This window comes from Micromesistius poutassou (assembly GCF_964030765.1).
Source record: "Micromesistius poutassou genome assembly, chromosome: 23".
NCBI lineage: Eukaryota > Metazoa > Chordata > Actinopteri > Gadiformes > Gadidae > Micromesistius > Micromesistius poutassou.
The window spans coordinates 8657352-8673087 of record NC_140293.1 but is presented as its reverse complement, the minus strand read 5'-3'; the positions used below and the strand labels follow the sequence as shown (position 1 = coordinate 8673087).

The 15736-nt window shown below is 48.9% G+C and overlaps 1 protein-coding gene and 1 pseudogene across 2 annotated transcripts in view; one reads left to right on the top strand and one right to left on the bottom strand.

Moving 5' to 3' along the window:
- Nucleotides 1-3530: 3530 nt before the first annotated feature.
- dpp10 (dipeptidyl peptidase like 10) overlaps nt 3531-15736 on the bottom strand; it is a gene marked incomplete at its 3' end in the record, with an annotated part of 169139 nt that continues 156933 nt past the window's right edge. Inside the window, exons 17-26 of the mRNA XM_084487092.1 lie at nt 15585-15629; nt 13519-13617; nt 13330-13399; nt 8278-8472; nt 7649-7703; nt 7132-7231; nt 6272-6330; nt 5329-5401; nt 4423-4496; nt 3531-3668 (exon numbers count right to left, since the gene is read on the bottom strand). Of these exons, the coding sequence (XP_084343218.1) occupies nt 3531-3668; nt 4423-4496; nt 5329-5401; nt 6272-6330; nt 7132-7231; nt 7649-7703; nt 8278-8472; nt 13330-13399; nt 13519-13617; nt 15585-15629 (908 nt within the window). The remainder of the gene's footprint in view (nt 3669-4422; nt 4497-5328; nt 5402-6271; nt 6331-7131; nt 7232-7648; nt 7704-8277; nt 8473-13329; nt 13400-13518; nt 13618-15584; nt 15630-15736) is intronic.
- LOC311368627 lies at nt 8711-12478 on the top strand (annotated as a pseudogene). Its single transcript has 2 exons — nt 8711-9532; nt 12335-12478. The product of its transcript is annotated as an uncharacterized misc_RNA (transcript).

Sequence of the window (15736 nt, the reverse complement as noted above, 5' to 3'; positions counted from 1 at the left end):
ACCCTTCAAATGCAACACATATACTATAAATGTATAGAATGTAACCTTTTGATGTGCGTAGCACCAATGCTCGGGAGGGCAAGATTAATTAAATGTTAATAAGTCCCTTATATTGATCAATAATGTCAATCCCAAAATGCCCAGGTACACAGAGATTATTCTAAGACTTTAAAGCAATTATTTTATTCAAAGCATAGCATAATTTGTCTTCTTTTGAAAGTAAATACTGTAAATAAATAAATAAGTATTTTTGTGTTACTATTATCAGCTGTCACCTGAGGATAGCATGTCACGTTCCCATCCAGTGCACTGTTTTAACCTCTGACATCACATGAACATGACATAATATATGTGCTGGAGTCAATACTGTGAAATGCTGACTTATAGTAGCTCCTATTCCCCACAAGCAGCTTGTGTAATGATCAGGGAACGAAGTGAACATAGTTTTATAGATGTACGGTTGTCTTATACACACGAGTAAGCTATGGCACTGCATGGTATTCTGAAGTCATGATGGTAACTACTTTGAGTCACTTTTATCTCTGCACTGATCATATTAAAATGTGTATTTTTTACACTTTCATGAGAATAAGCTTCTGGAAATAATTCAATCAGTTTCATTGTTGATGTTTGTGATCAGTGTCAACAAGGATTATTAATGTCTGGTCTCTCCTGCTATGCTACGCTATTCAGTCCATTAAGGAACACTGTGTGGCATTTTAAGTAATGTATTTGCTTAAATCATGTCTTCATTCATAAATATGTCCTCATTGGTGTAAAATCACCTCTTATCGCTCACCTGACTTATCCTACAGAGCGAAGAATTTCTTATCTGTATTTACATTGAACAGGTAAGTCCTGAGAAGGCTTCAGAGCCAACGTGGCTGAAACGTAGAAGGAGCTACCGTAGTTGCAACCAGGTAGCAACGTGCATTTCAAAAAGCTAGAGAGCACTATTCGTTTGAATGCAAAATAAAAAAATTCCACTAGAAGTGGAGAAATTCCTAGTGTCCCTTTAATTCACTCACGCATAGAGAGATACAAATGTTCTCAGCTGGCATCCAGTATAAACCCAGGACCAAACACTCAAAGGTCCTTCTCATGGCAAAGACAAAATGGACAAAAAACGGATGTGAGGATCATCAACCCCTTTTGGCCCAATTATTAAATAAATGAATGATTTGTCCCTGTGCCCCTCTGCAACAAAACACACAGTGGCATTTGCTTCAAAATTTTTGGTGTTTTATTTTATTCATAATTATCACTAGAGGACAATCACAATAACCCCCCCCCACCGCCCGCCCGCCTCTCCCAAGGTCGTAGCCCACCCCCCCCTTTTTTAAAAACAGCAAAAATCTAACGAGAACAAGCATTACAAAATCCATCCTAAGATAAACAGGACGGGGAAAAAGAACACGTACTGTACAAGATGTCCGCCTGGACCCGCCCGCCCCGCCAAGAGTTCACAGCGGTCTCAAAAATAGATGTATGTACACACTCTTGCATTGTACTGTACAAAACGTGGCGACACTTTTTCACGTTCTCCTGCGTAGACATGCACACACCTTTAGGTTACACACCGGGGAAAAACTGAATCACCTGAACAAAACAATGCTTCTCTATTGATCACCATTTATCATCAAGGGGCAAATATCATCGGGTTAGGTATTGGGTTATTTCACTTGAGACTACAAAACTAGTTTAATTTCGTTTTTAGATGGTATTTATACCTACGTTTTTTTTGCAATAAAAAATGGGATCTCACTTCATTTTCAGATATGTCACTTTAACTAAAGCGCTAATATTGGGAAATGACACAGTATATCAGGATGGACATATTTTTCTGTGTAAATCAATACCAAACCAAGGCAAGCGTCTTCTAAAATAATCCATCACATTGCGCTCCATGTCTCTACCGCTTGACGCAGTCAGCCATTTCTGAGAACAAAATCACTACGGTGCGATGGTGTTACTGCAGGACCTGAGTTGACACAGACAGGCATTAGCCAACCGTCGATGTTGAAGTCCAAGCATATAATCGCAGAGTTTATCAAACCTTATAAGGCATTGTACATGTCCACAGAAGATCCTTTTTTTCACTAAAGTGTTACCTGAAAGAAATAAATGAAGCGTAGCTATCTGTACGAGTGGAGTTATGGTGGAGGACGCGGGCAGGAATTGCACTTTGTCGTGGAGAGGCTTGGTGGTGAACTCACCAGTGAATCACTTGTGTTAACTTCAGTAGCAGAGCTCAGTCTCAGGCTTGGTGGTGAACTCACCAGTGAATCACTTGTGTTAACTTCAGTAGCAGAGCTCAGTGGAGAGGTCATGAAGAAGGGGCTGGTGCCCCCTGCGTGTGGATATTAGACATCCACCTCCTTAAAATTTTTCGCTATTGCAAACACAACCAGCGGGTGAAAAAATAAATATAAATGCGTGCTGTACACATGGAAATGAGGACAGCCCCCCTGTGCTCTGCCCAGACATGATCGCAGGATTCCAGGGATTCTAGTGAGGAGACGCTAGCTGCAGGTGGTGTTGGGGGAGGTGGGGGTGGAGTTGGGGGTGGTGTTGGTGGAGGTGGGGGTGGTGTTGGTGTTGGGGGAGGTGTGGGTGGTGTTGGGGGAGGTGTGGGTGTGTTGGGGGAGGTGTGGGTGTGTTGGTGGAGGTGTGGGAGGTGGAGGTGGTGTTGGGGGAGGTGTGGGTGGTGTTGGGGGTGGTGTTGGTGGAGGTGGTGTTGGTGGAGGTGTTGGGGGAGGTGGAGGTGGGGGAGGTGTTGGGGGAGGTGGAGGTGGTGGTGGGGGTGGTGGAGGTGGAGTTGGAGGAGGTGGAGGTGGGGGTGGTGGAGTTGGGGGAGGTGTGGGTGGTGTTGGGGGTGGTGTTGGTGGAGGTGGTGTTGGGGGAGGTGGGGGTGGGGGAGGTGGAGTTGGAGGAGGTGGGGGTGGTGGTGGAGAAGGTGGAGTTGGAGGAGGTGGGGGTGGTGGAGGTGGAGTTGGAGGAGGTGGAGGTGGGGGTGGTGGAGTTGGAGGAGGCGGAGGTGGGGGTGGTGGAGGTGGAGTTGGAGGAGGTGGAGGTGGGGGTGGTGGAGTTGGAGGAGGCGGAGGTGGGGGTGGTGGTGTTGGAGGAGGCGGAGGTGGGGGTGGTGGTGTTGGAGGAGGTGGAATTGTGCGGCCTTGGGCGGCTGGGGAGTGAGTTCATTTGTCCTGGCTGTTCGTTGTGATCGACAGGTGTCCTTTCAGTGATCTATTTGAAACGATTATACACGACCGTACGCACTCACACAAGCCGCGTTCCTCACGCCAAAACACTGGTCACACACACACTCAGACAGACGTGCACACACGTGCGTACACACACACTCTCTCACACACCATACACACATTTACGAGCCCAGACTGCTCTTGGTATCCACTTCCAGATAAACACTTGGTCCAAACGCCAAACAGCGCGTCGTCAGCGGGTTCTTTAGCCAGATTCTCCACAGCAGATGGCGCCATGTCAAAAAGGTCTGACCCCAACGTGACCCTCGCCTACTCCTCCTCCTCCTCCTCTTCCTCGCTAAGCGGTAGAATCTGTTCCTGTAGGCATTCCCTGTAGAAACTCGTCAGGGTGCCGGAGAGGTGCTGGCGGCTCTGTCGAGACAGGAAGTGACCCTCGTCCGGGTAGATCTGGCGGGAAAAAACAATTAAGATGATGGGTTGAATTTTGTGGATATGTTTGTTTGATTTAGCAAGTCTCAAAGGATTGAGCTAAAATGTGTTACATTTTGAAAATCACAGACACCTGGAACAGTTAAAGTATACCAGACACCTCGGTCCCCACGTGAACCATATGCCTAGGTCCTTAAAGTGTTACAGTAAACCATATGCCTAGGTCCTTAAAGTGTTACAGTAAACCATATGCCTAGTAGGAATCGACCGATATGGATTTTTAGGGCCGATACTGATTCTTTTCCATCAGCCTTAGCCGATGACCGATACGCCGATAGATTTTCTTGAGCCGATATTCAGAGCCGATACTGCTTTGGCTCCCTCAATATCATAAAAATCATAAAAATGACAGAAGTCTCAATTTTAAAAATTATATTTATTGAACTGTCTGTAAATCAAAATCATGCCGTGAAAAAATATTTATATTAAAAAAATATATAGATAGATATATATATAATATAGGCAGATATATCGGTTGATCACTAATGCCTAGGCCCTTACTGTAGTGTTTAAACCATATGCCTAGGCCCTAAGGTGCATTGTGTAACGGTAAACCATAAAACAGGTTCTCATGCCTATAGTACATCTTTCTACCGTACAGCTTAGTCTTAGGCTTAGTCTTCACATGCACGGTGTGTGTAGTATACAGTGTACAGCGACGGTACACCGTTTAACCAGCTCCTCAGGTGTGCAGGGTGTATTTGGTACATGCCTGCATTGTGTAATTCGCTCCAACTTTCACCAGGTTCTTGATTAGCTCAGCAGTGTGCTGGAAGTGAACATTGGCTGCCATCAAAGATAAAGAGAAGAATGAAAAACAAGTGTCAGCATGGTCGGCCTGGCAGGAGGGAGGAGCAATCACAGGCAACAGAGCAGAGACAGGAGGACACCTGGCGTCCAGCTGAACCTGATTCTCTGCTGATTTGCCTCTTTGTCCTCATGAATATCAGGGGGGACAAACTCAGGGAACCAATTTTCATCCTTCCACTTTCATCCTTTGATTAAAGGAGTTTGCCTCCTTGCTTACTCAGGATACATTCCTAATGCTCTGATGGGCTGCTTACACGCCAGTCCGACTTTCTTATTTCTTTCTCTCTTTCTTTCCTTTCTTCAACTTATTCCTGTGTGCCGTCGTTCTCCTCTCTTCCCTGTTCCTATCTCCTCTTTGCCTCTCTCTGTCTGTATCACCCCTCCCCTGTATCACCCCTTCATATCTCTCTGACCAGTTGTCTTTCCTTAATTTTCCTTCTTTTCTCTTCTTTCCTTCCTGACATTATCTTTCTCTCTCTGTCTCTCTGTCTCTCTCTCTCCCTTACTCATTGTCTCTCTTTCTCTCTCCCTCCCTCATTGTCTCTCTCTCTCCCTCCCTCATTGTCTCTCTCTCTCTCCCCCTCATTGTCTCTCTCTCTCTCTCTCTCTCTCTCTCTCTCTCTCTCTCTCTCTCTCTCTCTCTCCCTCCCTCATTGTCTCTCTCTCTCCCTCCCTCATTGTCTCTCTCTCTCTCCCTCCCTCATTGTCTCTCTCTCTCTCTCCCCCTCCCTCATTCTCTCTCTCTCTCTCTCTCTCTCTCTCTCTCTCTCTCTCGCTCTCTCTCACTCATTGTCTCTCTCTCTCTTACCGTCCGCCGTGCCATGCACCAGCATCAGTGTCTGCTCCCGGAAGGCCTGAGCGTTTTGGAGCGCGCTGGAGAACTGGAATCAGACATAACAAAGTGATAGACAATTAATCCACCAGGTGGAATCAGACATAACAAGGTGATAGACGATTCATCCACCAGGTGGAATCAGACATAACAAGGTGATAGACAATTAATCCACCAGGTGGAATCAGACATAACAAGGTGATAGACGATTAATCCACCGGGAAAATAAACAAACAAACAATACAATAAAGGTCAATCATTAAAAACCTCGCTACTGCACACATTTTTACTGCAATTCATATAAAGACCTGCAGTCACATTTTCACATATAAAAAAATCTGTTGCACATGCAGGCATTAACACACACACACACAGTTGTGTATTCTTATTAATATAAAGGCTGTATGGATGACAAAAGGACAAAAATAAAAGTTGATTAATAATAATCAAATAGCATGCAATTTTATAAAGGTATCAAAATGTAAGTGGAACAGCTGAAGCCAATTTAATCCTATTAACTAATCATGAACCACCAAACTAAAGCATCCCTTCACTCAATGCTGTCTCTTTGTGTGACAGTGCTGCACATCATCTCCTCGTCTGTTGGGGAGCTTCTCGACAGCCTGTGACAGGACACCAGCACTCCGCCACCACAGTACCACCACCGCGCTACCACCACCGCGCATAGCAGCCGCCCGTGTGTTAAGTGAAAAGACTGCTTTAATATTTTAAAAAAAACGTGACATGACATCTTTACTGACTTCCTTCACTTTGATAGTGACAGCGCTGTTATGCTACGGCACAGGGAAGCTTTCGCACGGTGATGCTGCTCGTATCTATGGAGCTTTCAGAGACGCTAAGCAAGATTGACGGCAAACAAGTGAGCGGGGCGGGGAAAGAAGAGAACACACACATGTACCTGATATCTGCTGTCGTCCCACAGAGGTGTGCCCAGGTATCGCTCCGAGAACGCTGATGCTGTACAAATAGAAAGTGATACATTAGGAGCACACACTACCTCTAAACAGCTAACTGACTGCCACAACAATGGGGAATCCCTGTCAAAAAAAAACATCTCGCCAGCGGTCCTTCCTGTTGATAAACGATTATGTGTTTTTTTCCCATCAAATATAAATTTGATTTTGTATTTTTTCGCTGAATCCTGACAACTGGTCTAATAATATCCGTGTTTGAAGGCGAAAAAAATAGAAATAGAATCCCAGCTTGTCAGCAGACAGCAGGCCACGTTTAGATGTTATGTTTGTGTTACATTGGTTAATGTTTACCTCAACCTTCACAGCCAACATGAAGTGTAAGAGACGGAATAAAATTCAATGTCAAATCATGTCTACACTGCACAAGAGCAGCGGCTGGTGTTTTGGTCTTTGTTGTGTCTTGTATGACCAATCTGTTCCTGGAAACCTCAAATAAATGTAATTTGTGCTGTGTTGCCCTATACATCTCTGTTTCAAGAAATATAATGCTTTAAAGTAAATATAAAGGAGTGTGGTTATTGTCCCAGACAATCCTCCATCTCCTTTCATTACTAAAGTACTAAAGTGGCCCTGATCCTAACAGAACATGTATCTGAAAGATTGCTTTCTTTATAATTCCTACAGTGTGTCTGCAATGGCTGCCTCCCACCAGACTTATTTCAGTGATACAGGGGTTTAATGCTTAAAACAAGAACACATTTGATCATCTCCTCTCCTCTCTTGTACAATGAAGTTTAACTGAAGAGTGAACGTGTTGGTTCAAAGTACAACACGCTGTACCCACCGTATAATGTCCAGTCTGTGACCGGGGAGATGGCACAGGCACATTTAAACAGACCGTCCGTAGACTTCAGCATCATTAACGCCAGGTAGGCCCCATAACCCTAGCAACCACAAACATATTCAACCTGGTCATTGTTCCACACCAAAGGTCAACCCAAAATGCTTCAATCAATGAACGAATCAACTGAATGAGTCGACTGAAATATGCTTTATCCAAACTTATGAATAATTGCATTGCATTATTATCAGTCAGAAAATGTATCAATTAATCAAGCAATCATTCAGACCTGTTGATTGTCCCAAAGGTGGTCAAATGAACCTCCAATTTAAATTAATTTGAAATTCTATAATCTCTTTAGAGTCAAATACAATAAACTGAGTAAAACAATTACAGAACGTACACCATTTTTAATTGTTTATATTGTTACGATTGATACAAGATGGAAAGAGCTGATAAATAATATACAGTATATCTTGATCAAGTTGAAATGCTCACAACAAAGACCGCATAGTCTTACCCTTCCACATACTGCTATCCTCGTTCGATCAATATATTGGAGTTTCATCATATATCTGCAAATAGTAAAAATAAATGCTGATTAAAAGTAGACCAAGAACAAAACACAGGAACAAATTACAAATCACATTAAATGCTTCAGTTATTTAGTATTTCATATTTTTCACTTTCCAAAACCACTCAGTGAATATGAATTGCTACATTTATCGTTATTTCATTCTCTTAATTTGATATTTTCAAAATAAAGTTAGTAATTGTGCCACTCTCAATCAAATTTGTGTTTTCAAGTACACAGCGTTGTGAGGTATACACCATTGGGAACATTTGAATGATGAAATTAGAAGAAAATAACAAAAAAAGGTCAAATAAAAAGTAATATTTTGTAAACGTGACAATGGAGACAGCAGCACGTACTCTACTGCTGCTTACTCTACGTACTCTACTGCTGCTTACTCTACGTACTCTACTGCTGCGTACTCTACTTACTCTACTGCTGTGTACTCTATGTACTCTACTGCTGCGTACTCTACGTACTCTACTGCTGTGTACTCTACGTACTCTACTGCTGCGTACTCTACTTACTCTACTGCTGTGTACTCTATGTACTCTACTGCTGCGTACTCTACGTACTCTACTGCTGCGATCTGGTCCTGGACGTCCACGGTCCCCAGGCGCTGGTGCAGCTCATGGAGGACCCTCTGGCCCTGGAAGCCACTGCCCCGCCCGTCCAGACGTGCCACGATGACGTTGTCCGAGCTCACCAGCGCTGAGTCCCAGTCCAGAAGGAAGCGGTCATTCACCGACTGGCCACCGGGGGAGCCGTCGCTAAACACAGAGACATGAAACAAAAATATATACTTACTTAAGATATATATATATATATGTGGAGGGGGGCGGAGTCTGGCCGGTAGGGGGAGTATGGAGCACCAGGTCGGCTGGGGCGATTGGGTCTGATTGCCGACAGGTGTCCGCAATCAGACCCAATCAGGAAGTGTGTATTTATGTGCCTGCTTTGCCTTTCAGTAGGGGGAGAGAAACCAGAGAATCCGGCGACCACGGTCGGGAACCCAGAGCGGCGGGGGCGGTGGGCCACATCCACGTCCCCAAGATGGGGGAGACCGACGACGCGGAGGCCTTCCTGGAGACGTTCCGGGGGGTGGCCGAGGTCTCCGGGTGGCCACGCCAGGAGTGGGCTCAGCGCCTCCTGCCGCTCCTGACGGGCGAGGCCCAGCTCGCGGCCCACAGTCTGCCGGCAGGGGCCCAGCGGGACTACGAGGCGGTGGACAAGGCCATCCGGGACCGGCTAGGCCTGAACCCGGAGGAACATCGCCGCCGGTTCCGGGCCCTCACCTTTTCGGAAGGCGATCGCCCCTTCACCTACGCCCAGCAGCTGCGGGACCAGGCGAGGAGGTGGTTGGCCCCGGAGAGGAACAACCCCGAGGAGATCGTGGAGCAGGTGGCCCTCGAGAGGTTCGTCGAGGGGCTCCCAGCCAGAACATCCACCTGGGTCCGGTACCACCGGCCCGAGAGCCTCTCGGCGGCCGTCAAAATCGCGGAGGGCCACCTGATTCCCCCCTCGACCGACAGAAGACCACCAGCACCAACCCCGAGCCCGCGGACCGGTGCGGCGGCCCTGCGGGGGTACAAACCCACCCCGCTACCAAGAGCGAGGTGGGGGGGGGGGCCCACTCCAGAGCAGGCACATGAATCACCTTCCTCCCCCATCCCGCAGGCGGGCCCTCAGACGGCAAGGGAGGGGTGTTGGCGGTGCGGACAGCCGGGACACCTTCGGAGGGACTGCCCGATGATGGAGGTGGGCCAGGTTGTCCGTGTCACCGGTGCCCCGATCCCTCCCTACGGTCCCGGCGAGGCGTACCGTATCCCGGTGAGGATACAACGGGGTACGTACCAGGCGCTGTTGGATTCCGGCTGTATGCAGACCATGATCCATCAGCGCCTGGTGCGGTCCGAGGCATTGGTCGAGGCGTCGAGCGTTTCGGTGAGGTGCATACACGGGGATGTTCACACGTATCCCTTGGTCCCTATCGAAATTCGTTATGGGGGAAAAACGCATAGGGTCAAGGCGGCGGTTAGTCCGAGCCTCACGTACCCCCTGATTCTAGGGATAGATTGGGCTGGGTTTCCAGGGGCAGTTAGCGAGAGTGCGGGGGTACGGACACGACAGATAGGGACATGTAAGTCATGTGCTGTGTTCTGCGCCGATGCGAGGGTGTCCGACGCTGCTCAGGGATCGGGGGAGGAGGCGGGAGGTTCTCAGCCCGAGGGCCGAGCGTCGACATTCCCACCGGTGGACGATTTCCCCCTTGAGCAGTCTCGTGACGCTACTCTACGCTCCGCCTTCGACCAAGTGATTTCCATTGATGGTCTTCGGGTACAGCCAGACGCAGTGCTGACTTACCCACACTTTGTGGTGATTAGGGACAGGCTTTATCGGGTGAGTCGTGACACCCAGAGTGAGGAGGTTGTTACCCAATTGCTGGTACCCAGGAGCCGCCGGGAAATGATTTTCCAGGCGGCGCATTACAACCCAATGGTGGGCCATTTGGGGTACGACAAAACACTGAACCGGATAATGGCTCGGTTCTATTGGCCGGGAATTCGGGCGGAAGTGCGCCGCTGGTGTGCCTCCTGCCCCGAGTGCCAGTTGGTGAATCCCCCGGCCATCCCCAGGGCTCCCTTGCGGCCCCTTCCCCTGGTGGAGGTCCCATTCGATCGCGTGGGCATGGACATTATCGGGCCATTAGAACGTTCCGCACAAGGGTATCGATTTGTGTTAGTCCTGATCGACTACGCAACCCGATACCCGGAAGCAATTCCGTTGCGCAATATCTCCGCGAGGAGTGTTGCGCAGGCGTTGTTTCACGTCATATCGCGGGTGGGAATCCCAAAGGAGATTCTCACTGACCAGGGCACCAATTTCATGTCACGCACGATCAAGGAACTTTACGGGTTGTTGAAGGTCAAGGCCATCCGCACGAGCGTCTATCACCCAGCCACAGACGGCTTGTGTGAGAGGTTTAACCGGACGTTAAAGTCCATGATCCGGAAGTTTGTACTGGAGGATGCTCGAAATTGGCATCAATGGCTAGACCCTCTGTTGTTTGCGGTGCGGGAAGTGCCTCAGGCTTCCACAGGGTTTTCCCCGTTTGAGTTGCTCTATGGGCGCAGGCCCAGGGGCGTCCTGGACCTCATTAAAGAAAACTGGGAGGAGGGGTCCAGCGACAGTAAAAACGAAATCCAGTACGTCATGGACTTGCGTGCAAAGCTCCACTCACTCGGGGTAATGTCACGTGAGCATTTGCGCCAAGCCCAGGAGAATCAGAAACGCCTGTACGACAGAGGGACTAGATTACGCGATCTCACACCGGGGGACAAGGTCCTTGTTCTGTTGCCCACCTCTAGCACCAAATTACTCGCGAAGTGGCAAGGTCCCTTTGTGGTCACACGGCGAGTCGGGGACGTGGATTACGAGGTAGTGCGGTCGGACAGGGGCGACGCCCGACAGATCTACCACATCAACCTCCTGAAAAGGTGGAATGATGTGGTCCCGGTCGCGTTCGCCACGACGCTACCGGAGGGAGAGGAGCTTGGACCGGAAGTCCCTGCCCCGGGGCCCATCCCTCCGGTCGGCCGAGGAGAGGATCTGTCGGAGAGTCAGGCGGCGGACGTGGTCTCTCTACAGCTCCAGTTCGCCGACGTCTTCTCGCCCCTGCCCGGTCGCACCCCGTTAATAACTCACGACATCGAGACGCAACCGGGGTTAACGGTGCGGACACGCCCCTACAGGCTGCCCGTACACAAGCAAGACGTGGTACGGCGCGAATTGGCAGCAATGCTAGACTTGGGCGTCGTCGAGGAGTCCCACAGCGACTGGTGCAGCCCCGTCGTGCTTGTGGGGAAGCCGGACGGGTCTGTCCGGTTCTGTGTGGATTACCGTAGGGTGAATGCGGTGTCTAAGTTCGACGCCTACCCGATGCCTCGGATCGACGAGCTTGTGGACCGGCTTGGCATGGCCACCTACTACACGACCCTGGACTGCACGAAGGGCTACTGGCAGATTCCGTTGTCTCCAGCAGCCCGAGAGAAAACGGCATTCTCCACTCCGCTCGGTCTGTACCAATTCAAGGTACTTCCGTTCGGGTTGTTCGGGGCCCCAGCCACGTTCCAGCGGCTGATGGACCGGGTGCTGCGACATCATGCTGCATATGCTGCCGCCTACCTCGACGACATAGTCATCTATGGAGACGACTGGGGGCAGCATATGCAGCGGGTGGCGGCCGTCCTTCAGTCGCTGAGACGGGCGGGGCTCACGGCCAACCCGAAGAAGTGCGTGATCGGGCGGAGGGAGATCCAGTATCTGGGGTTCCACCTGGGGCGGGGGAAGGTCCGGCCGCAGGTCGGTAAGACCGCGGCGGTCGCTGCCGCCCCCCGCCCCAGGACCAAGAAAGAGGTGAGGCGGTTCCTGGGGCTGGCGGGGTACTATCGGCAGTTTGTCCCAAACTTCTCCGACCTGGCCAGCCCCTTGACCGACCTCACCCGGAAGAGGGCCCCAGATACGGTCCAGTGGTCGGAGCCATGTCAGGTGTCGTTTGATGCTATTAAAACAGCCCTCTGCGGGGAAGCCGTCCTGTGTGCTCCTAATTTTGCTCTCCCTTTCTCCGTGCAGGCAGACGCGTCGGATAGGGGGTTGGGCGCGGTCCTGACCCAGCAGGTGGGGGGGGCCGACCGACCGGTGCTGTACCTGAGCCGGAAACTGTCGGACCGGGAGGGTCGGTACAGCACCATCGAGAAGGAGTGTCTCGCCATCTGATGGGCGGTCGGCGCCCTCCGCTACTACCTGCTGGGTCGCCAGTTCACCCTCTATTCCGACCACGCCCCCCTCCAGTGGCTCCACCGGATGAAGGATGCCAACGCGAGGATCACCCGGTGGTACCTCGCATTGCAGCCCTTCCATTTCCGGGTGGCCCACAGGCCGGGGTCGCAGATGGTCGTGGCTGACTTCCTCTCCCGTTCCGGGGGGGGGGAGTAGGCTACGGCCGGATGGGTCCCCGGCCTGTGTCGGGCGGTGGGGGTATGTGGAGGGGGGCGGAGTCTGGCCGGTAGGGGGAGTATGGAGCACCAGGTCGGCTGGGGCGATTGGGTCTGATTGCCGACAGGTGTCCGCAATCAGACCCAATCAGGAAGTGTGTATTTATGTGCCTGCTTTGCCTTTCAGTAGGGGGAGAGAAACCAGAGAGCGGCAGACGCTCGAATGGACAGAGAGAGACAGAGACAGAGGCCAAAGCCCAGAGAGCCTGGCCACCGTATTCGTGGACCCGACTGATCAGTTTCCGTCATTTTATGATTTGCTTGTTGTTCGCTTTTTGGAGCAATAAAGCGAACCGGCTGACCAAACGCCGAATCTGTCTCCGCCCACTCCTTGAACCCGCTACAATATATATATTGAAAATATCTAAATATTGAAAGCCAAGAAAATAGACATCTTGGAAAGATTAGCAGATTAGTTCTCAGCAAGGTGCATTTTTGTTAATTTTATCCTGATTCGTTTTTTCTGGAAGCATTACGAAAACACACTAAACAAAAAACCAAACCCCCAATTATAGAATAGAACAAAATAATATAAATAACAGCTTATAAATGTATTTATTATAAGATACATACATCAGTAAAAGTAGACCGTAGTGACGGGATTCAGAGAAGTCTGGGGGGTAGGAGATCTTCAGTGGTAAATCTGGAGTAAATAACATAGAAAACAAATAAATATTTATTAAAGTAGGATTTCCCTCAGAATAATCTCTTTCTCTAAATCAATATTAGATCAAACATACCATAGTGAAAGTTGATTCTTACCAAAATGTTCAATCTGTACTGTCCGGAAGTCTGTCAGTAGGATCCTCTTGGATTTCAACGCTGCCTTTAGCTGGGAGTTGTTCTCTAGGATGTAGTAATCTATGGGGACAAGGAGAGGGAGAGGCCTTCAGCAAGACTGGAGGGGCCAGAATACTTGAGAAAGACATGTTTTCTTGTTGGCAAAGTTCAAGGGAACAATTTAATGAATTACTTTAATTTATCTATGGATTGAAGGCTAATATTGTTAATAATATGGATTTCATGGTTACTCCACTGATCCAATTTGACCATAACATTTGGATTACCAAATACTGTTCACCGAACAATATTTTCTTCTGCTTTTAAAACCGAACAATCAAACCTTCTCAAGCCTAAAACCTTGAATGGGCATGAAAACCCTTGTCCAATTTTACTGAGTGGCTGTAACACGCAACCAAATGAAACATGAAATTAGTAAAGCTGGACTCATGTTCTTCCCAGATCACAATAAGTGGCTGATTCGGCCCATCGCTTCTATTCCTGCCATGGGAACAACATGGATGTCATCCAGTACTTCTAATGGAAAAGCCCCAGAAATCAATGGCTGGCTCATTACGAGGCGACACACACTCCATGAACCACTGCTGTGGAGGCAGGGGTCCGTCTATCCAAACACCCTGAGGGCATGTACCCTCTCTGGCATCTCTACCCTAGAGCCCAGCGGGGGGCTTCATGCTGCAAACCATTGACAAACGTGCAGAGGTGCTGCATGAGCAGATGTGGGGGTCACCGTTTGGGAGAAAGTGGGTGGAAGAGAGGCAGAATAGAGAGAATTAACTATTGAGAGGGAAGAAGAGAGAAAGAAGAAGAGAGAATAAGAGAGGGAAGTAGAGAGAAAGGGAGATAGAGAAGTAAAGAGATTGAGGGGGAGGTGAATTGATGGGGAAGTATTCAAGTGTGTGTGTGCATGTGTGCATGTGTCTGTGAGTGTGGTTGTAAGTGAGGGATTAAGGTAAATTGAGGGAAAGGTATGTGTGGGTGTGTGCATGCAATTATCCGTATGAGAAAGCGCTAAATTGAGAGTGTGTGTGTGCACTTAGGTGCAAAATAAAATGTGTGTGAAAAGTTCCCTGTTGTATGTCATTTAGCCCTGCTGAGGCGGATGAATGGAGATGGATGCTCCCACATCTAGGCGCCCCCCCCCCCCCCCCCCCCCCCCGAACCCAGGGGAACACTGTGCATAACTCCGCCTCTCCTGTTCCGTTAAACTAAAGGATGCCGCTACGCTGCACCCTCAGGTGGGATGAAGACACAGCAGAACAATCACTGCTGGATGATGGGAAATGCATCGCTGACTGTGAGCTGCTTTTGACTGCATGCCGGGAAAGGTGCCTTAGGTTATTAATACTCTTAATAGTCATGTTGCAAGATTTGAACGGCGGGCCAGAGGCTCAATCACCAGTGTGTCACCTGCGACAAAAAGTGAGACAATGGCATTTATTTAATGAAAAACTTTGGAGAACGTTGAGATTGCCACTTTAAGGAAAGTGAGGTTAGAAAAAGTTCATTGAAGAGTTGGTAGGGGTTAGACAGTAACTACAGCGACAGGTCATTAAGGAGCAGGTAGGGTTAGACAGTAACTACAGCGACAGGTCATTAAGGAGCAGGTAGGGTTAGACAGTAACTACAGCGACAGGTCATTAAGGAGCAGGTAGGGGTTTGCAATTGTATAAAGAGACGCATCTTTATGGAGCAGGTAGGGGTTGGACAGTGACTATTGAGACAGATCATTAAGGAGCAGGTAGTGGTTAGACAGTGACTATTGAGACAGGTCATTAAGGAGCAGGTAGGGGTTAGACAGTGACTATTGAGACGGGTCATTAAGGAGCAGGTAGGGGTTGGACAGTGACTATTGAGACAGATCATTAAGGAGCAGGTAGGGGTTTGGTTGGGGAGACTACATCTGGTGTATGTAAACAAAACTCCTCACAGACAGTTCCTCTGATAAGTCAGCTTATTGCTATGCTTCAAGAAGTTAGCATTGCCAATATATTATATCTGAATGAATAGAACATTGAGGTCCTTACTGGCGTTATGGAGGTTGTGTAGTATCACAGTAGGAACTCCTGGACCTGTGGGCGGAGAAAACAAGATACATCATCATTCAAGTCATCATTATTCATCACTTCCCGTCAAAGAATCCAGTCCAAATGCAACTGTACCCGCGTGAATATCCCCG